This window comes from Amaranthus tricolor, chromosome 1, assembly GCF_026212465.1.
Source record: "Amaranthus tricolor cultivar Red isolate AtriRed21 chromosome 1, ASM2621246v1, whole genome shotgun sequence".
In the NCBI taxonomy this organism is placed as follows: domain Eukaryota; kingdom Viridiplantae; phylum Streptophyta; class Magnoliopsida; order Caryophyllales; family Amaranthaceae; genus Amaranthus; species Amaranthus tricolor.
In genome coordinates, this window is record NC_080047.1 from 344,121 (window position 1) to 367,686 (window position 23,566).

General features: G+C 31.8%; 3 protein-coding genes across 4 annotated transcripts; 1 reads left to right on the forward strand and 2 right to left on the reverse strand.

The window, feature by feature from the left end:
• Positions 1 to 677: 677 nt before the first annotated feature.
• LOC130826469 (uncharacterized) lies at positions 678 to 5,710 on the reverse strand. Of its 2 annotated transcripts, none has more exons than XM_057692059.1 (2): positions 5,368 to 5,710; positions 678 to 3,007 (listed from the first exon to the last, which is right to left on the reverse strand). In XM_057692059.1, the coding sequence occupies exon 2, from the start codon at positions 2,967 to 2,969 to the stop codon at positions 1,638 to 1,640; it is 1,332 nt and encodes a 443-aa protein (XP_057548042.1). In that variant the 5' UTR covers positions 2,970 to 3,007; positions 5,368 to 5,710; the 3' UTR covers positions 678 to 1,637. The 2 variants fall into 2 exon arrangements, with proteins under 2 accessions (XP_057548042.1, XP_057548045.1); XM_057692062.1 differs by having other exon boundaries at positions 678 to 3,023; positions 5,368 to 5,690.
• Positions 5,425 to 14,609, forward strand: LOC130824179 (uncharacterized). Its single transcript, XM_057689076.1, has 8 exons — positions 5,425 to 5,490; positions 6,483 to 6,520; positions 6,730 to 6,804; positions 8,300 to 8,427; positions 9,378 to 9,562; positions 10,716 to 10,831; positions 12,067 to 12,181; positions 14,473 to 14,609. Exons 1-8 carry the CDS (start codon positions 5,425 to 5,427, stop codon positions 14,557 to 14,559), a joined length of 810 nt encoding a protein of 269 aa, XP_057545059.1. The 3' UTR covers positions 14,560 to 14,609.
• A 37-nt stretch (positions 14,610 to 14,646) lies between these two features.
• Positions 14,647 to 18,524, reverse strand: LOC130826475 (uncharacterized). Its single transcript, XM_057692065.1, has 7 exons — positions 18,296 to 18,524; positions 17,253 to 17,765; positions 16,240 to 16,378; positions 15,973 to 16,154; positions 15,243 to 15,305; positions 15,089 to 15,154; positions 14,647 to 14,956 (listed from the first exon to the last, which is right to left on the reverse strand). The coding sequence occupies exons 2-7, from the start codon at positions 17,442 to 17,444 to the stop codon at positions 14,879 to 14,881; spliced, it is 720 nt and encodes a 239-aa protein (XP_057548048.1). The 5' UTR covers positions 17,445 to 17,765; positions 18,296 to 18,524; the 3' UTR covers positions 14,647 to 14,878.
• Positions 18,525 to 23,566: the final 5,042 nt, after the last annotated feature.

The following is a 23,566-nucleotide window of genomic DNA, read 5'->3' on the forward strand; positions in this document are numbered from 1 at the left end:
TATCCTTTTTTTGTTCGCAATTATTAACTGCAAACAAATAATTTTGACTTTTTTTGACCAATTGTTTTGTTCGCAATTAATAACTGCGAACAAACCTAACCTTAGGTTCGAACATAAAAACACTTATTTTCGGAATTAAGTTTACCCGAATCTCTTTTTTTTTTTTTTTTTTTTGTTAAATTTGCTTAATTGTTTCAATCTTTCACAAAAGATTGCTCAAATAATAAAAAAGTTTAGTAGAAGCCTAAACTTTATATTGGTAGGCTTCCTCAGAGTTTCTCACTGTTAGATATCATAGAGGAAGATATCAGTATATATGTAGGATTGTTTCCCATTTGAGTGGAAAGCATCATACAAAATAATGCCTTTTTTTCGAGAGTTGTAAACTTCTTATGCATTTCACAACATGATAATGATCAAGAATATCAATGTATATATAAGATGGTTCTCAAATCTCAATTTAATACTATTTACTGTAATTGTTCCATTTTGATTATTTATTCATTCATTAATCACTCTTAATTTATAAATTTTATTTATAATCTTTCGTTCAATTCTTTTTGATGTAAGTTTATTAATTTAAATTTTTTTTTCTAATTTTTAATAATACACAATTATAGATATTTTAGAATCAAACATATACATTAGCAAACGTGTAAAAACTAAATGAGACAATAATAGTGAAGACTAAGAAGGGGTATTTTATCTTAAAAGGTTCCCATAACATATTTATCATACTATCATGTCCCTCACACAAGAACACTTTGAGTTAGAATTGAGGATACAACATAGACTCTCTTCATATCTAATATTCCACGTGAAATGAGTGACGAATGAGATTCAAACTCGTTACCTTTCGTTACACTGATTTCTGATTTAAGTTGATGGTTGGAACCTCATAATACGTTACTTACTCCGTCAACTTCTAATTTCATTCTCTATTATGGTATTATTCCAGTCAATTGAAGGAGACTAAATTGAGTTGGGAATGTAGTGGAAGTTCCAATTTCTAACTAGGTTTGAAGTTTCAACGAGTTTCCATGAAAATGTATCTCAATGAGTTTCCTTGAAAATGCAATGGAAGCTCCCAATGTGCTTCATAATTTCCATAAATTCTCAGAGTTTTGATTGATTCTCTGTATAGTGGTCTGTAGGTGTGCATACTGGTTTAGTCAATGCTCAGATAAGTTGTATGGAAGTGGAACTTATGACCTTTGATTGAATTCCCTCTACAGTCTACACCAATGCCCTAACTCGGTCTCTATACATCAAAAGAAAAATGCAGTAAGACGACTACTCGAATCACTTTGGCTTGCTTATGGCTTCAATCCCATAATCACGATTTCTGTAACGTTTAAGGGCCTGACCTGATACTTTCCCTCTCTAATTTGAGGAATCTTTTATACCCCAACAAAAAGGTTTTGCTTCTCAACCACGGGCACGAGTCCAACAAGAGACATGTAGTTGAACAAACTTAACTCGCCTACATTTACCACAAACTTGAAATCATTGTTTTCGATTACTAACATACTTACGTAAAAAAAAGAAAAAAAATACTAAGATTACAGCTTTTTATAGGGTCGGGAAAAAGATTACTCAGTAGTCAGTAGAAGTACTCACATGCAATATCTGGACTTTCACTCTGATACAGCATCTTCAGTGTCATGAACCTTGCTTTTGATTTCGGGCAGCGTGTTCAAATCTGTGTGGAATTCTGTTTCCTCATGTGCAAGCATTGTAGTATCTGAAGCATCAATTGGGTCATGCTGAATGGCATCTGTACCGTCATTGGAGTGAAACACGGAAATTTCATCTGTGTCACCAGTTCCTCCGTCTTCTGATTTCATAACCTGAGTTGCATCACCTACAGCGTTATCTTCAGCAGCGTCTGTGAAACTTTTATTATTTGAAGCCTCAGATGAAGCTGATGTTGTATTGGTATTTACATTCTCAATTTTAATAGCGTTTTCAGTAGTTTCCTGTTGATTCTTGTCATATGTGACTGTAGCTTTAAAATCAACCGTGCCATTTTGGGACAGATTGAAATCAAGTTCTGTTTGTGTTCTATTAGGAAGCAGCGTTGCGGAAAGTTCACTATCGGTAACAGTTGAATTCTGAACTGAGCTATCACCAGGCTTTGTCACGTTGACTTCGCTCATCTTCGGTTTAGTAGTGGCATCGGAAGCTGCACTGTTGACATTTTCTTTTAGTAGTACATCTTTAATATACTCATCCGTATTATCAGAAAGTTTGATTCCATGCCCTTGTTCGAACTTAGTTTTTCCATAAATTTCACGTCCATGGCCCATCGTGACATTCTCAGTTTTCTGATTGATAGACTGAACATTATGAGCAACTTCACTGGATGCATCATCTGCCTTGTATAGCACTCCTTGGGCCTCATCGAAGCTTCTTTCTGAATCAAGGTCCCGATCATCATCATCATGTTCTTCGAGTTCAGTATGATCTTCCTTACCAGATTCATCATTCTCCTCCTCTTCTTCATGAGTATCCTCATTTTCTTCAGTTTCAGCAGGGTTTTCATCCCTCTCTCTTTCCTCGTCTACTTCTTCCTCTTCTGTTTTTTCAGGTTCATGTTCATACATCTCATCATCTCCACTTATTCTTTCCTCTAAACTATCTTCTCGTTCTGATTCATCATCTAGGTGTTTATTTTCGTCCTCTTCACTGTCTTCATCCTCTTCATCTTCCTCGTGCTTTTCACCATTTTTAGCTATCTCTGTTATTCTAGGTATATCTTTTCTCCCCAATCTTCGAATCACACCATCACTTCGCACCTTTTCTGCAAGCTTCTCATCGTTTGACTCAAATTCCTTTCTCTTCTCATGAGAAATTTTGAGTTGGTAAAGTAACCAAAAGCAAACAGCCACCAAGACACAGAGTTGCAAAATGTGCTTCACTCTAATTCCTTTGGATCTATAATTCCTACTAGGAGATTGTTTATACATTGTGATATTCTAGATAATCAGGTACAGCAGCACACCTCCTGAAAACAAATAGCTCTGCCGATGAGAGAAACACTGAAATTTTAACTAAGCTTGCACATGTGAAGCCATTGCTCAGAATTTTTTTTGGCAAACATATTTCATCACTAAGATTTTCTGAAGTTCGTCATGTCATAATTTTTTAGAAAAATGAAAGGCTCTATAGCTATCAAAATGACATGTTTCCTTGAAGCTGAGATGGATTTTCCACTACACAATGAAAAATAGCCAAAGCAAAACTAGCAGGCATAATTCAATCACCCAATAAAAGCTTTTCCAACCATCAAAATGATACAAATCATACTTTTAAATCATTTTCAGGTGTTCACAAGACGGACCCGTATGAGCCCGTCTTGTATGAGCCCGTCTCACCATGAAACAGACCCATATAATTAGCTCATTTCTCTAATTCATCACTTTAAAATTATAAGTGATCATTTTAATAGACTAAATGTATATGGGCCAAGACCGTTTCATTGAAGAATTTTGTGTTTCAAAAATAAGGAGAAGATAAGTTTACTAAAATCATTGAGTGCTAAACTGTACAGGTGTTCACAAGATCTCGCCCTGATCAGAAGCAACACGTAATTCCATACAATTTAGTTTCAGTGTCAAATCAAAAGTTTCACCGACCATTGAAGAGGCAAATGTTCCTTTGATCAAGATATTAGCTAAGGAGTAAATCTTAATTCTTGAATAGTAAGTAATATAACAGGCATCTACAATGAAGTTAGAATAACTTGACAACAGAACAAATATAACTCCATCATGCACTATCTAATTCCAGGACGGCATTGACGAATATCAAACATTGACATAAAAAACATGGCTCCCAGACACATTGAAATTAAAGGGACAGCGTTTTAAATGCTTATTAAGAATACCATCGACAGATCATTGCGCCAAAGATTAGTAAATTACAACTTTAGCTTCTACCAAGCCAACTACCTATAATGCAATTTGGCGCAATAAGAAAAGAACACTTTGTCAAGGGAGTCACTTACAAAACAAAAAAAATACCCGGTACCAAGTTTTGGAGAAAATCTAGCCCTATGAAATTAGGGATAACTTTAATAGATTCACGGCATGTGATATCAGGAAATACTCATGAACACATAGGACCATTAACCTAATGCCTCTAAAAAGGGTTCCAACTAAGGTTCAGTTCGTACTAAATTTGTAGAACCCTTAAATATGACCATCACCTAAATGATCTTATAAAGAGTTCCAATGAGGCTGGCTGGCTAGGGCCTAGGTAGAGCAGTTGGGTGCAGAGACATGCTGCAGAAACATGCAACATCATAACCATTATCGCAAGGATGCTATTTCCTTTCGCAATACTTTACCAACTCCAATTTAAATTTAAAAATACCTTATACGGAAGCAATTTATGTTCCATACATTACTCCATAGAAATTCATAACTGAAAAATATTTAATGGCTATCTGCCAAAGATGTCAAGCAATTGATACCAAGAGTGTATACTGATTAAAGCTTAAGGCAAAGACATATTCTATACTCTAAATATGTTGAAGATGCAGTGTTATACATCAATCAAACTCTAACAACTCCCGCGAAGAAGTACATCCTGAGTCCATGATCGTCCTCTCAAACATGGAAGCATATAGTTAACTAAGCAATCCGTAATAAACACATTAGAACATCAAACTGCACATGAATTTAAGACCTCCACTACTTGAATTATCTATAAAGGCTCAATATAAAGTCAAGATTACAGCCCATTAATAGACAAAATTGATAAAAGCCACATAAAGAAACCAACAAGTCAGCAATTTAGCCATGAACAGTCTCTTTTCCAAATATAAAACAAATATATCTCTTTATCTAATTGACAATCAAGAAAATCCAGCATATAATGCAATTACAAGTAACAACATCAAGAACATGACTTAACAACTCAAGTTCAAAAAGTTCAACTTAATTTATAATATGAAATAAACCCACAAACAGAAACTCCAAGAACAACCCAAATCACAGTTTAGAGCCATCAAAAGATATAATGTCGGCAAAAGATAGAACTACAATAAACAGTTATTCAGAGTAAAACACTAACAATCAAAAGTAGTGAGTTTTACACAACGTAACAAGAATACACTAATACACAAAAGGGTTTAGTAATACCCTACATTATAAAACTAAAAACCCAGTTCACAAACATCATCTAGAACACAATTTGAAGCTCAAATTTCACAAAATTTAGGTTATTTGCAAAATTAAATAAAACCCACAAACAGAAATTCCTAAAACAACCAAATTGACAACTCTATCATACATTGTCAGCAAAAACGAGCAAAGAAGAAAAAAAGAACAATGAATAGATCAGAATGAGAGATTCTTTTACCTAATAAAGAAGCAAAGAGCAGAGATTTAGCAATGCAGTCAGCAGTAGAAACAAGAAATGGGAATCGATCAAAAGAAAAAAGAGGGTGAAGTAAAGGGCGAAGTTATAGAATCCATGGAAAGGGTTTTTTCACTCTCAAACACAAATATTTCATTCCATCAATTCACTCTCATTAGAGAGAGATTTTGTCAATTTAGAGAGAATAAAAAAGAAGACGATGAAATTATTTGAAGTTCTATTAATGGAGAATTTTATGTGTTTATCGAGTTTTATTAATGGAATAGGAGATTAGTTGATTCATTACTTGTGTAGAGTTTACTAATTCGAGTTTATGTTGTACTCGTTCAACTCGGAAATAAACTCGGGCACACAATTATAACTACTATGTCCCTTCAATTTAAATTTAAAAAATTACTTTGATTTTAAGAATAATGTACATTATTCAATAATAAATAAATAGAAATTAAATTGTATATATAAATTTAAAAGAACTTTACTATAATATATAGTACTATAGTAGCGATTAAAGGAAAATAGTAAGTAAATTTTTAACTATAAAAATAATTAAGCATGATAAAAATAATTTTTGAGTATGAATTGCTAGAAAAGTTTTGTGACTAAGAAATTACATTTTAGTATAATAGAGTCTTAGAGGTGGTGCAGTTAATACAAACAAATTGAAATTAATAGTATTGAGACTTGAGATTTTTTGGACTAAACTTTCGATTTTTCAAGTACAGATTCGATCCATAGTAGGAGCATCATAAGCAATTGTTCAAGACATCACATTAAGATTTGTAATTAATCAATCGCTAAGTACCTCTAAAATATCGAAGACCGCGGTGCTCAAGTATCTCTTGATTGCCCATTATAAATGTATTCAGAGCCTTGCATATTAGTTTACTACTATGGTTTTGAATAAATGATAATATTGTGGATGCTAATGCTAAATTTATCTAAGTTCGTTTAAGTAAATGATTTGTGTGAAGAAGTCTAATGTTGATTATTACAAATGATGTTAGGTATTATGAACAACTTGTTTTGTTATAGTTTTGATTATACAGGAAATCCTGAATTTAAATATAAGAATAACTCATATTCTCTATATTCTATAGTTTGTATCAAAGAGCCTAATTGTGTTTTTAAGAAAAAGGTAGATAGTAGTAATTAATTGTGACGATAAAACTAAAACAGAGTTAAAATGTATAGAAGAGATCAAAAAAAGTGGTGAGCTATTGTCCAAAAATATAAATGATCCAAATTAAGTGGGAGGGATCAAAATGACAAATGCTGCAAATTTAATGGGACGGAAAGAGTATATAGGTTGAACTTTAGGGAAACATATTTGTGGTATGATTTTAGGAATTTGGTTAGAAAATTGAATCTTTATGAGATTAAGATTTCAATTATGACTTACGAGCATATGTCTTCTTCTAAGTAAGCTAATGACTAAAGAGTCATGGATTGAGTTTGTCATAGATAATATTGATCAAAATTAGGTAGAGTTAATTAGCAAATTGTTGAGAAAAGTGGACAGTTCACAGTAGTGTAATTTGATATACAAAGAAGGAAAGATGAATCTATATGTGACAATGTGTATTAAATGTCAACTTGAATTGTAAACGGTTACTCTCCGGTGAGATGGTCTTAGCCGTACAATTAGTCTATGCCCAATAATTTTTTTAAAATATTCTGACATACTGATTTTAAAACTGAAAACGACAATTTCAAGAATTAAAAATCTAATTTTAAGACTTAAAAGGTCAATTTTAAAGTTTTTAATATCAACTTTAATGTTTGATTCATTCTATTTTAAAGTTGAAATGAGAATTTAATGTCTTGCAATTGGCCTTTTAAGTCTTAAAATTGAGTTTTTAAGTCTTAAAACTGTCAAATTCCACGACTTAAAATGTCAATTTCAAATCCTTGAATTTGGTCTTTTAAGTCTTTAAATTGCTCTTTTAACTCTTGAAATTGATATATTAATTTGTGAAATTGGTATAAAAAAATAAATAATTGGATTGATTCAATAAGATGCGTCTCACACAAGTTTTTGTGAATTGTAAATGATTTGTAACCTTATAAGATTACAAACCAATGTGATATGGTAGTATATTATCATTCAGATTGTTTGATACGGATTACAGTACGAGTTGTCTTTTACAATGAAAAATAGGAAAAATTACTTTGAACAATTCAATATTTTTATGATTCTCTTACAATAATTTCACCTATTGATTAACCATGAATAATTCCAACTTTGAGGGATATTTGACTAGAGTAAACTTGGGTAATAGTCCGTAATTCACCAAAAAAAATTAAGTGAAAATTAATTTAAAATTAGAGAAAAAATTTTAAATTTTACATAAAAAATTCTAAAAAATAAAAAAATCATAAATTTTTTAAAATATTACATTTTTTTAGACATTTTATTTTAATTTATCTTGTTTTTAAAAAAATAAAACTTGCTATATAGGTGGGATTATTATTGTTAATCAATAAGTGAGATTATTATAAGAAAATCACGAATATGTTGGATTATTCTAAGTAATTTTTTTAAAAAAAATATTAAATTGATAATACTTATATTCCTTTTGTATTAATTAACTTTATTTTCTATTTTAATTTATTCTATCACAATTTAATTTTTTATAAAAAGAATTCCATTTTAATTTTCTATCATGAATCAAACTCCCTCTATTCGCTTTAAATATCGTATTTGTACATAACAATCGAATGAACAACACAAACAACCAGGGAGCGGCGCATTTGTAAATGTATCATATTTCATAATCAAGGGAACCTCTAAGTCAACATGTCAACAACCATTGATAACGGTAACTTTTCTTCATCCTCCTCTCTTGTTTTTCTTGTGCTCTTTTTTTAGGGTTTTAGTTCCTTAGATTGAATGTTTTCTTATTCTCAACACCAGTTTAGGAGGCTTAAAAGGTTCTATTGTTAGCGATCGGAACCTTGCCGCCGGCGCTCTGGTTCTCGTTTCTGTACCGTTCTTGTACGAACGTTCCGAAACGCCGTTCGGTGATAATTTTGGCGTTTCAGGTAACTATGCAGTCTCTCCCTGACTCCTTCCTTTCTATGCTATTTGCCTCTAGATCTTATACTTTGAAAGATAGCTTATTTATCTTGTGAGTTTTTCATTACAAAAGCGCCTTTAGTTGCTCATTGTTTAAAAACCTCTTTTGGTTTTGATAAAGTATCATACTGATATGTTGCTTACATCATCGCTTAAGAAATTGGAGGTTAACATATCTAGTTAGGATATTGTTCTCCCAAATGAGATGTGTTCGTTGGGTTTTTACTTATGTGAGGCATGGTATGCAAATTTTTGGTTCTAATTGTCATTTTGAGAGCACGGTATTGAGCAAGATGCCAGGAAAGAAAGCCGTGGAGGAGCATGAGACAACAACACCAAGAGACGAGGCAGAAAATTGATAAATGATCGGGGAATTGCAAAAACAAAAAGATTTTTTTTTTTGCTTTACCTGCTTTTAGCTTGGTAACTAGCGCCCTAAACAAAATGAATAATCAATTTTTATTTGTAAGGGCTTTTGCTGATCTATCAGTGTCCCTGGAGCTTCTATTGGCATCCTACTAAGTTCCTTTCCACAAAAAGAACTCTCGGTCTTCTTTTTCGTTCAGCTACTTCGCCTGAGTAAGACTTCATTTCTGGGTTAAGGGTCTTATACCAAATTATGAGTGTGTCCATACTTAGATACAGGCTTGAAGGGGTACTTTAGTTGTTAATTTCTTTAGAGTATAAGGTATTAGGAGCACCTTTTTAGCTTGTTGAGTAACACCTGCTGGCCTCAAATCTAAAATTTATTTGTTCTTTTGCTAGATTCAATATATACCGAACATTAGTTTTGTAGTTTTTCGTGTAGGAACTTGTTTCTATTGATAAATGAGGGGGGTGCTATTCAACCGCCTTTCATCAAACTTTCTTTCTTCGTACAAGTTCTGCTCAGTTACAGAGTCGACATTGAAAATAGGAGATATTTTACAGCAGAGAAGGATCTTTACGAATGAAGATGTTGTCGAATACTCTAAAGTCAGTCAGGACTCGAATCCTCTGCACTTTGACGATGAGTTCGCTAAAACTCCTGGATTTCAAGGTCGAATTGTTCATGGGATGCTAGTTGCTTCCTTGTTTCCTCAAATAATTTCCTCTCATTTTGTAAGTAACTGTAAAATTCTGCCCTTTAAAGCACTTCTACTCTTAAGACTGCTGTTTTATTTTGGTACACTCTTAATAAGGTGCTTGTATTGCTAGCATTTGAGTACAATTCAATTGCTTGAAATTTGAAACTCTCCAATTACTTCTTCAGTCAATATGTATTGTCATGCTTGCTTTTTGGTTAATTGTTTAAACTTTAAAGTATTCACAGTTATACAACTCGGTAAATTGACAGTTTTATGTACAAGCATTTGAGCACATCACTTCATCACCTGTAAAGAAACATTTACATGATTAATTACAATGACTGGCAAGTGGTAATGCACTAAGTTCTATGTAGAGGTCAAATTCCACAGGGTGCTTTTGCTCTGTAGGAAATTTTATGGTATGGGAACTGCCTCTGCTACAGATCAATAAACACATGATGACATGAATCATCAATATGACCATTCTGAAATAGCAACTCTACCTGTTGTTCAAGTACACCTTCTTAAAGTATAAATAGCTCTCTAATGCATACATAGTACATATTTGTGAGCACAGTTAATCTTTTTTCATACATATTGCACCTTTTCTTGTTTTCTCCTATGCACTTTTTCTTGAATCTTGGTTGTGTGCTCAGGTAGCATAATTCTTGAGTGATTAAAAAGGTTCCATTTTTGTGTTTGCCAAATTTATTTATTTAACACTGTCTGAGGTAAATTTGAACTCCCAATTTATCCCAACCTCTGCTCTCCAGGCCGAGGCATGCATTGAATATATTAGTTTTTCATATAATAGGTAAATGGTCCTTTAGCAAGGGTTCTGTTCTTACTCTTGGGACCACTGATTTATAGTTTTTTAATTTTTGACTATATTGGGATTGTAGAATACCTCCCAAATCTCGTGCACTTATTTATGTGATGTTGCAATTAAATACCTCCCAAGAGACAATTAAAAATAACATCTTTGTTATTACTAGGGTAGGGTTAATACTTAGTGTTAATACTTTCAGGGTGATGAAATGTTGTGATCCTTAACCAAATGTAAGACACTGTAGTGTCTGCTTAACGTCTATCAGTTTGGATTTTTTGCCATTACCAGTTACTCCTTACGACCATGCAATTAGATTGGATGGTTTTGGTTCGTAATTTTGTAATTCGTATGCTTGTAGCCTGGTGCCGTGTATGTTTCCCAAAGCTTACAGTTTAGACAACCTGTCTATGTTGGAGAAGAGATTCTTGGAGAGGTACAAGCAACAAATATAAGAGCTTTTAAGAAGAACTACCTGTAAGTGCAAGGCTTTTTTTTGAAATTAAGTACAGAGCTTTTTGAATAACTTTCATTTCATCAATTTAAATGAATTGTTGACTTCAATTCTTTGGTTATATGTTTGTGCTGGGTTAGCGTGAAGTTTTCCACTATGTGCCTTAAAGATGGCAGTTTACATGCAATCAATGGTGAAGCAGTGGCAATCTTACCTTCTTTAGTTTTGCAATAACAACTGGATTGAGAGAATTTTGTGAACTTTTTAGTGCATTTAGGATATTGTACTTAGATCACAAATGTATGTTCTTTTTGTCCCCATTTAATTTGTTATCAGTGAACTTTTTAGTGCAACAAGTGGATTAAGAGAATTATTAATGTCTCATTAATTGAACTACTTTTTGTTATCAGAGAAGCGAGTTTTGTGCTGGTATCTTTTATGTATTTTATAAATTGTTTGTTGCTTGCCTCTTAATAACCACACGGTCCATACCTATGTATCAATCCAACTGAGTCAGGATCGTTGGTGAAAGCCCTTGGTAACTAGTCTAGCTTTGTGGTGATTGAATGCTGGGTGTTCCTGAGGTTAGGGAAACCGGATACATTATAGTTAGTACGATGTTTGGATCGAGGGAATTGAGAGAAAGGAGAAGGGACGGATTTGAAGGCTTGTTTTCCTTTGTTTGGAACAGAATTGGAGGGGGGAATTTGGAATGAAGGAGAGAAGGGGATTTATTGCTTAATTTTTGTTAATGAACAAATCTCTCAAAAAGTGGAAGATTTGAAACTAAAATAAGTTTTTTTTTTGTCTTCAGCTTCCCTCCTAAACAAACAAGGTAAGCTTTCTTCATTATTCTCCCCCCTTTCTTTCCTTCCCCTTACTCCCTTTCTTTCCTTCCCTTCCTTTCCTTTCCTTTCCCTCCTACATGTTTATCCAAAGTGTAGGGGCCACGTTGAACAACGGTAAATTACATCTTAATCATAACTACTCCACAACTAGTAAATTATCTTTATTTATCTGTATTCATACTATCATCTATTGAGATCTAACAGTAACAGAAGAATGCTGTTGTATCTTAAGTGGCTGGGAAGTTGACGTCTACCTAAGCAGGCATGTATCATGCATTTTCTTCTCAAAATTTGACAGTACACTTGGCAATTATCATAACAAAACTCGTACATAGTTTGATTTTGCAAGGGAGAAAATAAATTTGAGGTCCACCCTTATAAACGTTTATGGACTTTCTTGTTTAGGGCAGGTGCAACACTGTTGTTTCTGAAGGAATGAAGGATGAAAATACAAGATGGAAGCCATTGACATTCAGTACTGACCTGCAGGATTCCAAACAATCTGTGAAAGCCTTGCCAACACAGGTAATACTACTAAATACATCCCTCCATTGTAATCATTGCTAGAAACAATGTGCCTGCTAATTTAAAACTAATTTTCCGTTGCATATAATTAGACTTGAGATTAATAAAAATCCGATGTAATTTGAAACTTGATGTAATTGGTGCCTGTAAATTATGCGTCTAAATTGTAATTTTTCATAGGAAGCAGTCAAAATGAGCAGATCAAGAAATGTTAATGTAACTACTCCATTAAGTATAAACTAAGGTTGTTTTAAGTCCCCATAATCTGATTTTGGCATTGCTAGCAACACTTTTCTTCTCTTTGAAAACTAGGAGTGTCAAAATAAATCAACGTATCATAAGTCAAAACCCTTCTTCATAAATTTTGGCAATTGAAGACAATTATGAGGTCACTAATCTACTCGATAATCTAGATTAGTTGTAACAAGATAACAATGTTTCTACCTAGGAAGGGTTGAAAGCATATGATGTATTCAACCTTTTCCTTGTAATAACAATGAGGTTATTTTCGATTTAACTCTGATAAGGGCTATGCCAATGGTGGTTTTTTGACCATCAAATGCAATAAAATTATACTTTGAACAGAAAATCACGCACCCTACTCATGACCAAAAAAGATCATGGGATAGTTTTTTTAAAATAAACATCTCATGGTTTTTTTATCAACAGATTATGAGTCACAATGAGAGTGAGCCCATATCATGATTAAAAAAAAATCAAAGCCAAATAATATTAAAAATAAATTATGCCAAATTATTCAAATATTATTGCAATATTTCAACTCAAAAAACTATATAATGAATTGTGAGTGAAAAAATCATTTTTACTTCAAATCATACACATGATTTTAACAAAACATCAATAACGACATTTCATTATCATAATGTCATTTAGCGTCTTTTACCTAGGGTTAAGAGGGTTAGATGTACGGAATTTTACGCTTGTTGATAAAACTTACAAATAGTTCGTTTTCGATTGAGTTTTGGTAGCAAACTTTATGTAGAACTTTACATAAATAAAAAATGTACATTATTTAATGAGTCATTTTCATGATTAAAATGCACGTGATTACAACAAAGCATTTGACTTAAATGCATTTATTGCATTTAAATTCAAAACTAGTCGACTTTGAGAAAAATAAAAAAAGAAAGAGAAAAAATTTAAAATTCAGTTAGACTATTGAAAAAAGTAAATTAAAATAGATGATGAATAAATTATGTACATAGGTGAAAATTTTAATGAATAAATGAGATTAAAGATAGATGATATTGAGTTATACATTTATAGACGATTAACAGGATAATAACAAGTTGATTGACATATCTAAAATTTGAAATTGGGCAAATGAGACAAAGAAGTAGTCTTGCTACAAAACAAAGATTAGTTACAGCACCAAATGATGGAGTATCAACTACCAATAGAAGATTGCCAATTGGCTCAACTTTATTATTAGCAGTGGTGATATCACATCATGAAGCACCCTACAACCCAATATCCCTTAATAGGCTACACTAGTACTCCTGTTTGCATAAATATGAATAAAAAAATTAGAGATAATTAAATTATAGATAAAATTAAAAACTGATGTAAATATTACTCCAAATAAAATTGTTATGAAGTAAAAGAAATGGATTATAATAAAAATATTTCTACCTCCTATTCAGCCTAATTGTCTCATTTTTTTTAGCAATATTCACTTATCATTCTTAATTTGTATTTTACTCTTAATCTATAAGTTAAAATATAATCATATAAGATCTTGTTTAATTCATCTTAATAAAAGGATTATTAATATTAACTTTTTATAATTTTTAATTAAGAATAATTTGAGATATTAAAAGTTAAAAAGTTGTCTTGACAAGTGTAAAAAGTCAAATAGAACGGTTGGACTGAATAAGAGGGAGTAATATATTAATAGGAACAGTAGAAGTACCTTTAGACCAAAACCATTATAAATAAATTATTTGAGAAACAAAAGTCAAAAAAGCATGGTTCATAGTCACTAAAAGTAAGATACATAAATATAATTGACCGGAAATCTTGCTCCCAAATCAAGCATTAGACGACACAAAATTATCATTCAAACAAATTGCAATATACAAGTATGCGCCTGGTTACTTTAGTTTCCTTTATATAATATTCTAATTGGTTTTTAATTTGCTATATTTTCTTTAGGTTATAAATTTGTCCCTTTTTTATTCTTATTTTGATGCACATATTTAATCTCTTTTGACCAATGTGAACAACTCACATTCTAATAATGCTTCTATACACAATGTTTTGATTTGCAGATTGTTAAAAGTCCATCTTGGCCTGTTAATTTGATTCACAGGCCAACTCGTTTACAATCCAGCACTTTTAACAAAATTATGAAATAAAATCGACCCTTTTGATCAAAAATCTACAGGCGAAAGTTGTATCAGAAGACGCATAATCATGAAGAAGTGTGCAATACACCCATATCACGCAGATTAATTCAGGTTCTAGATAATATGTAACTTAGTAAGTCTACACACCAGATTACAAGGTTAAACATTTAACGATACAGACGCATAAGAGGGCTCCTTCAGCAAAGGGAAAATATGAGGAGCCGCACATTTGATGATCTAATCTAAAAGTTAGGCTAAGATTATATATTCATATAATATAATAATTACATATACCATTTTCTGATCAGTGATCACCACCCGGAAATTTTCATCCCTTACAGTTATTGCTCCTCAGTTTCTTGGCTGCCCGGATGAATTCAGCTATCACTTGTACTTCATCGACTTCCTGTCATGTCAAACAAAATCAATGAGTTATTACTCTAAACGCGCCATAAATAGTATTTGTAGTGTATAAGATATGCTTAAATCTTATATGAAGTTACTAAGTTGTACAAAAACAGAAAACATAGATAGAAACCTGTGAAGCAAAGTGGCGTTGCACGGTATTAACCATCTGCTCCCTTGAGCTACAATTCATGCTCCCCTAAAGATTTTGAACTCACTTTAAGAAAATTCAATAATATTCATTCCCAGAGCGTAAAGTAATCGATGAATTTGTTATCGTTACTAACCAGATGAAATCGGCTCAAATATCTCCAGAGTGAATCACTTCCAAGCTTAGCAAAGTCCAGTCTCTGACATGTTCAAGAATAAAAAAAACATCAGTAATTCAGTGATAGTATTTTTAAGACCACATTTCTTATGTACCTGATTAAAGAACAAAACTTTAATTTTCAAAGATTTTGTGTTTTGCCATAGTATGCAATTAGTTCTATGTAAGGGCCAAAAACAAGGGGAAAAACCTTCAATTACCAAAACCAACACCAAGGCAAATTCCATTATTAACAATATTATTACATCCAGCTTGATGAGGATAAAGCATACTTGCCTAAAGGTACAATATCATGTTGAATATATATATATATATATATATATATATATATATATATATATATATTCCAAGGTAGAGGATAAAGCATACTTGCCTAAAGGTAAACACTTTCAACTTTTGACTCAGAATTTAAGGTAAAATAAAACGGACAAAATTTCTTTACCTCACTATCATTATATGCAATCTTGCCCTTATAAATTATAATAAAAAAAAAGTTATTTCCGAATTTATTGACACTAATTAATAAACATCATTTGTGCACATGATGAAATATTATCGAGTGACGAAGAACTGAAAATTAAAATACATTCTAGCTCAACTCACAATCACAGACCCTTATGAATGGTAACACTTAAAAACATTTGTTTATCTTCTAAATAAAAGAGCAATAAATCTGCTATGACACTTACACAGTGAGCGGTATGACTATTGGAATGGACGCCCTTAAAGCAGCTTACACAGTGAGCAGTATTAATGTTGGATTGGAGATCCTTAAAGCAGCTTCGATGGTTTGATTTTGCAACAGATGGAGCCCATGGTCTGGTATGGCGAACTCTTGGCTTGCTCACCTTGTGAAACTCCATACTATTCGCTGCAGCATATGAACAGTGAGAAAAACACTTGCATGTAATTCTTGGCTTTTAAAAGAAAGAATCTGAACAATTTTAGCAGCTTACCGAAATCATGGTCCTTCTCGCCAAGATCTGAGCTGCTACAAGAGTGATCAAGCTCATCATCTTCTTCATTTCCGGTGGGTGGTTCTAGAACGCTCAAAGCATTCCTCTGCAATTTAACCTCAATGCCATTCTTCAGAACCTTGAACAAATCATGAGAGAATTCTCATTGAATCATGAAACACACACAAAAATAGTAACGAAAAACACAATCTAAATTATCAGTAAAAGAAGGCATACTATATACATGTAACATATAAAAAACCCCTCCAATATACAAAACCATATAAAAATAGAAGCCTGGAAGCTTTGGTCCACTACACAACAGTAAAAGAAGGAAGTTGATTCATAGTGGACAAGAGTTCTTTATGCATCTTTTCATTGCATTGAATTTTCCTTTTCTTTTTTGAAGGAATTAGTATACTTAATGAAATATCCACTACTAAAAGTCTAGATGAAAAAAAAAAAAAAAAAAGTCTATAATCACGTCATGTTAAACAGTTAACTTTAAAGCAAAATATTGCTGTTTCACTGAAACGCGGCAGCATTGTAAAATTTTCTGTGGTTATCACCATCGTAGTAAAGGTCATGTAATAAATTTAGGTATATTATAGAAATCACATTCAAGATTTTGTACAATGGTTCATAAGGAATAAATTATGAAGTCAGCTCTACTCCAAAGAATTAAGTTCTACTCAATAAAATAATATTCAAAATTCTTGCAACAAGAATTATTCACTAAATCTAGAATAATGAACAAGTGAAGCTTGAAGAGTAAAAGAAAAAACTTTTAAGTTTTTAGTACAAATATTATTATAAATTATATGATCCATGAAGACATGTAATTACAAACAATGTGAATCTTAAGTAACACAAAAGATGGATATACTAGTCCTATTAGTACTTGATCAAACTTACCCAATACACAAACTTATACTATGTACATAATATAATTTAAATAATGAATAAATTAACTGCATAAAAATAAAGTACGAATGAGAGTAAAGAAAAAATACCAGCCAATGCCAACCACCAAGACCAACAGCCTTCTTAACAACACCTTGTAATCCAACTAAAACTGATTTAGTTCTATTGTTTCCAGTTACAATCACCTTTGTGTGCCTTGGTAGAACAGATAATTCTTCATCCCCAATTTCTTCTCTGAATGGAGAAATTACCCTAGATGCAAATATCTCTGGTTCTATCATTTTCTTTTAACACAAACCAACAAGAATCTAATTAAACCTATATACTCACTTTCTAATTTTAGCCTACATAAGCAGAAGTATTTATCAGTTGATTATACAAACACAATTAGATCCTATTTTGTTTCAAACAGTCACAATCATCTAATGAACTTCCAAATTGAGATAACTCTAATCCCAATTCATTGCCTTGTAACGCCAATTGCTATATTTTTTCTTCAATACCATTTTTAACCTAATCACAGTCCTTTGATGTTTAGCCAACTTCTATACATAATTAACCACCAAAAATATGTTAATTTTCTGGAAACCCTAGAATTGTACCTGAAAAAAATCAGTATAAAAATAATAATAAGTATTAAAATGGATACTTCAATGGAATGAACTACATTATGAGAAAATAAAATGAAGAAGCACATGAAAATGGACAGACTTCAGTTCATGAAAGAGTAAAGCTAAAATTCTGACATAAATTATTGAATAAAACTGTTCATCTTCAATGAGAGAGAATTACATTATCATGCTGTTGGTATGACAAAATAAATGAATTACTTCATCTTCTTTCATCAATAATTACAACAATTCCAGAATTTAATTCGGAAAAAAAAAACATTGATATGAATTAGGTCAATAATAATTAAGAAAAAAAGAGCACAAAAAACAAGAAGATAATGACGGACACCAAATTCAATAAATCAAAAAGGGGGAATTCAAAAAGAAGCAATGACATTACTAATAAAAAGAAAAAATTGTAGTTATGAAATTCAAATACTTCAATTTTCAAAATAATTACTAGAAACTAAATGATTATTTCATAAAACCATAATAATAAAATTGAAAATTGAGAATTATACCTCAAAATGTTGTACGCTAAGAGTAGATAATGCAGGAGAAGTTCATGATGAAATTGTAACGGATCTAGCAATAAAATTATGAAAAAGAAGAAGAAATTAGAAAAGGAAGAGCAGTTACTGGAAGAAGAGTAAGTTTTTCTCACACTAAATCAAAATCAAAATTTAAATGAAAATCAGAAAATGGTGATGGAGTAAAAGAAGAGAGAGAAAGAGAGAGGGAAAGGAGCATGCACTAAATGCTTACCAACTGTCATACTGCAATTATTATGGTACGGCTTATTTGGCTTTTTTACCGGTTTTTCACCGGCTATTCCCGGTTTTTCTTCTCTCTCTCCTTTGCTTGGCTCGGTGTGGGGTTTTTGAGCGCGGTTTTTCTTTTCAAAGTTTTTTTTTAACTCTTTATTTTTAAAGAACTTCAAAAAATAGTAATAAAATGGAGTAATACTATTTTAAAGAATTTTGGCGTTTTCTATGTTTGTAAAAGTTGCTATAAGAATTGTTTTCCGTAAAGTTGTTTATTTGTTTAAATAGTTTTAATTATGAATAATTATAATTGTACTATAGTGTATCTTTATCCATCTAATATAATACTCCTCATTTTCTTATATACCTAATATTGCACATTAATATACTATTTTAGGTGGTCCCCTTATTTTCTTAATATTTGTGCTCAAACCAAATGAAACAACTAAATTGAATTGAAAGGAGTATATCCAAAAGAAAACAAGGTATAAAAACTCAAGCTGGAAATTAACTCCAACAAAAGAGTCGTAAGCTAGCCTACGCTCACTAATAAAAGCTGAGTTGAAGCTCAACCAACCCCCAAAAACCATAAACATTTATCTAGTTATAAGCATTGCTCTCATTCTGTGTGTGTACATATAACTTTCTTAACACTTGTTCTAAACACGATTAGTTAAAGCTCTATTTGACATGTTTCAAATTGAAAAGATCTTAAAAGATGAGAAAAATATTTTAGAAAAAAGAATTCGTCATTATGCTGAAGGTTGTGAAGACCTTATAAAGAAAAATGAATCGCTTAAGACTGAAACATTAAAATTTGAAGAGACTGTCAAAGTCTCAAAGTCTTGAAAGAACAAAATATCAGCCAAATGAAAAAGCTCATTGATCTTCAGAATAAAAATGATGATCTTGAATCCAAGCTAAAGACTTTAAGACATGAGTCTGAGAAAAGTTTACAAGTCTTAGCGAAGCTAAATGATTCTGAATTTAAATTTACAAAAATGCTTTCATACATATATATATATATATATATATATATATATATATATATATATATATATATATATATATATATATATATATTTTGCATACTTCCTATAAAAATAATTGTTGAAGAGAAAACTAATCCTACGTTTTCTAAACTTACTCCCACTAGCTTTGGCTTCCCATCCTCCTAAGTCCTAACTGAGCCACCATATCCCTTTTGCTTGATAATTTTCCTAAAACTCCAATAACCTGTGTATACATGATAATAAGAAAAGATAGAACAAATTCTAGAGATGAACTTAACTTAGAATATATAAATGATATTAACATTGTTCAAAGATAAAAACGCAAAATGAGAGGGAGTGTGTTCATTGGAATCATCGAGTTAATTTCGCGTAAATTTTAAAATCGAATCTTGCATATACATGATTTTTACATAATTGAAAATCTACTTTGAGTCGGGTTAAATCGGGTTCGATTATTATATTTGGTGAATATCAGATTCTTGTGTTTGTTTTGAACATCTTTATGAGGGACAATTCAAAATGAAAAATAATACTAAATGAACGAGACAGAAGGAGTGGCAATATATTTATCTAATAAAATTTAGAAAAGTTCCACATAGTAGCATCGAATTTTCATGAAACGCCAATGGTAGCACTTTTGTAAGATTTTTTCATATGGTAGCATCCAGTTTATGCCTTATCTAACTGCCGTAGCATTTTCCATTAAATTGTTGTCAATTTCCGTTAAATTCACCATTTTAACGTTTCTATCTTTATTAAGTGTTGGTTCTTGTCCTTATAATTTTCCCTAAACATTTGAGAGCCTTGATGAATTAAACGATGAATTAAACGTCAAAATAGTAAATTAAACATTCGAAAGCATAAAAATGTTTTAGAGGAAATTATAAAGACAATAACCAACACTTAATAAGGGTAGAACGTCAAAATGGTGAATCAAATAGAAATTGACAAGAATTTAATGGAAAATGCTACGACAGTTAGATAAGCCATAAACTGGATGCTACAATGTGAAAAAAAATCTTATAAAAATGCTATCACTTGTGTTTTATGAAAATTCGATGCTACCATGTGGAATTTTCCTAAATTTATATTAATATATATTACAAAAAATTATGAAAAAAAGTTAATAATATCTAACCGACGGTGGAAAGAGTTTAGATTTATGTTATTGGGTTATTACCCAATACCCACAATACGATATTTAACTCTTTGTTAAAAAGGTTTCTAAATAGGTTAGCTTTAATGGGTAGCTTTGAATACACAAACAAAATATCATTTGCATTATTTTGATTACTGCCGAGAAACATCAATTTTTGTGTCTCCTTGATTGACCTAGTTCTATTTGAAATTTTTTCTATTGTGCCCTGTATGATTTTTTTTTTTTGAGTATGGAACTAGATAAAATATATGTGTAGATGCTATAGAGTAAATACAATGATAACTATCCTCTATAAATTAAACAACATGCAATAGAGTGAATTGGATCATGTAACAGATTTATCGCCGTAATAACTTCATAACACCAAATGAGAAACTTAATAGTATTCGCACTCAATAATTATTAATTGTGAATACCAATTCAATCATTAATATAAAGGTCAGTAACATCAAATGAAAGCAAAAACCTAATTTATAATAACAGCTCAAAGGTAACAATCAATTTCATTAAAAATAACTAAAATTCTCAACTATGACGCGTGTTGTTCATAGAACGACCAAAGGTCAAGAGTTCCAATCTGATTTAGAAAGCAAAAACAAAAGGATTTTGTGCAGTATTTTTAGAATAGTGCAGAATGAGTAGAATCATATGAATCTAATTGCGATTCTACAATCTTGTTTGATTCTAGGGATTCTACTTGTGATTCTAATTGATTCCGATTTTAGTAATGATTTAGACCGTTAGCGTGTATTTGAATCGTCAAAACTGTGTAATTCTATGATCTAAATCACGATTTTAACAACCTGGATTGGAATGCTGCTGATGTTTGAAGTTCGAGATATGTTTAGGGTTTGCAACCATAGAGGAAAATTGTCATGGTTGATCTCTCAAAAAACCCATTTAAAGTCCAATATATCTGAAGGAAAAAGGTGGTTCGGCTGGAGACAACTGAAGGAATAAGGTGGTTCAGCTGGTGGATGAGACGGAAGGACTATCAAGCTTGGTTGACCAGTGGATACTTAGTAAATAAGGCTTAGAGAGAGAAGTTGTGAGTAAATTAACCCAATCCTTAAATATCGTCACCCTTTTCATTTTATCGCCACCTCCAATAAAATTACGAATTTGCCCCTAGACTTTAAAAAATTACAAAATTGCAATTGGACTTAAAATTTCTTATATATACTTTAACCTCACTTAAAAAACAAAATTACAACATAAAATTTTTGGAGCAAAAACTAAGAAATTCATTCCGCAAACAAATAATCGAGGTAATTTTTATTCGAATTGTATTATTTTAAATTTAAAAAAAACAAAAAAAAAAAATAAGCTAGTCGCACGAAATCCGCGAGTGAACCGCGGATCAGTCGCATAAAACCCGCGACTCGACCGCGGCTTAGTCGCACGCGGATTTCGTGCGACTAGCTTTTTTTTTCGTTTTTTTTCGAATAATTATTATTAATTTTATTTATATTATTATTGTTATTATTATTATTATTATTATTATTATTATTATTATTATTATTGTGATTGTTATTATTATTATTATTAAATTTTTAATTTTGTTTTAATTATTATATTTAATTTATTTTTTAAAAATATTTTTATTATTATTATTATTATTAACTTTTTTATATTCTTTTAAATATTATTTTTACTATTTTTGTTGGTGATGTTGTTGTTGTTGTTGTTGTTATTGTTGTTATTGTTATTGTTAGTAAATTTTTCTTTTATTTTATTTTTAAATATTGTTTTTGTTATTAGTGTTATGATTATTATTATTGTTTGTGCTATTATTGTTATGATTATTATTAATGTTATTATTTTTTTTAATATTATTATTATTATTATATGATTATTGTTAATTTAGAAAATTAATTACAATAATATAGATAATAATAATAATAATAATAATAATAATAATAATAATAATAAATATGTTCTTACATTATATTTGTTGATAATGATTAGTTAAATATTGTTGTTGTTAATTAATTATTGTCTTTTGTTCATATGGTTAATTTAACGTAATGTTTGATTATGTTTATTTATTAATAATAGTTAATTAAATTATCAAAAATTGTAGTAAATGGCTGATACTCACGGGAAAGGAAAGGGTTTTTTTAGAACCTTACTGAGTGGGAATAGTTCTAGGCCTGCCTTGCTCAGAGGGGACCCTTATGAGAGGGAGGTGACGGGTTCTACTAGGAGGGCTAGGCAGGAAGAGGCTGCCAGACACAGTGAGGCCCAACGGTCGAGTATGCTGAACCAAGTGCGTACTCGTTTTGATGACCAGGCTAGCAGCCTCCAGAGTCGTTGAAGAGTTTCTAGTGATGATGATAATGATGCTGATGATGTTCAGTTCCAAGGTCCTGATCTTCGCCCAGCGGACTGGACTGTTGTCCGCGGGCCCGACGGGAGATTCGCACTTGCCGACCCTAGTTCTTCAGGCGCATCTGAGCGTGCCGGACATAGTCTCGTTGATAATGAGTCGTCACGGAGGAGCAGACGCTCACAGTCTATTGGAACGGACTGGTTGGTCACATCGCCCCAGCCCGGAGGGCTCACAGATACGCGCCTGATACCCAGCTATGGCAGGCACATAGCTAAAGTTATTTTTGACGGCTCTAAGCGTATGCCTCCGGTTCTAAAATGCCGTAGTAGAAAGTAGTCGTTGGAGGCGATCATCGGACTGCGGATATGACCGATGCGCTTTACTACGTTCTACCTGCTACTCCCCTTGGCCGGCTATCGTACGTTATGCACCAGCACATCGACTGTGTTTTGATATCGGCCTTCGTGGAGAGGTGGCAGCCGAATACGAACACCTTCCATATGCCATGGGGGGAGATGACGATT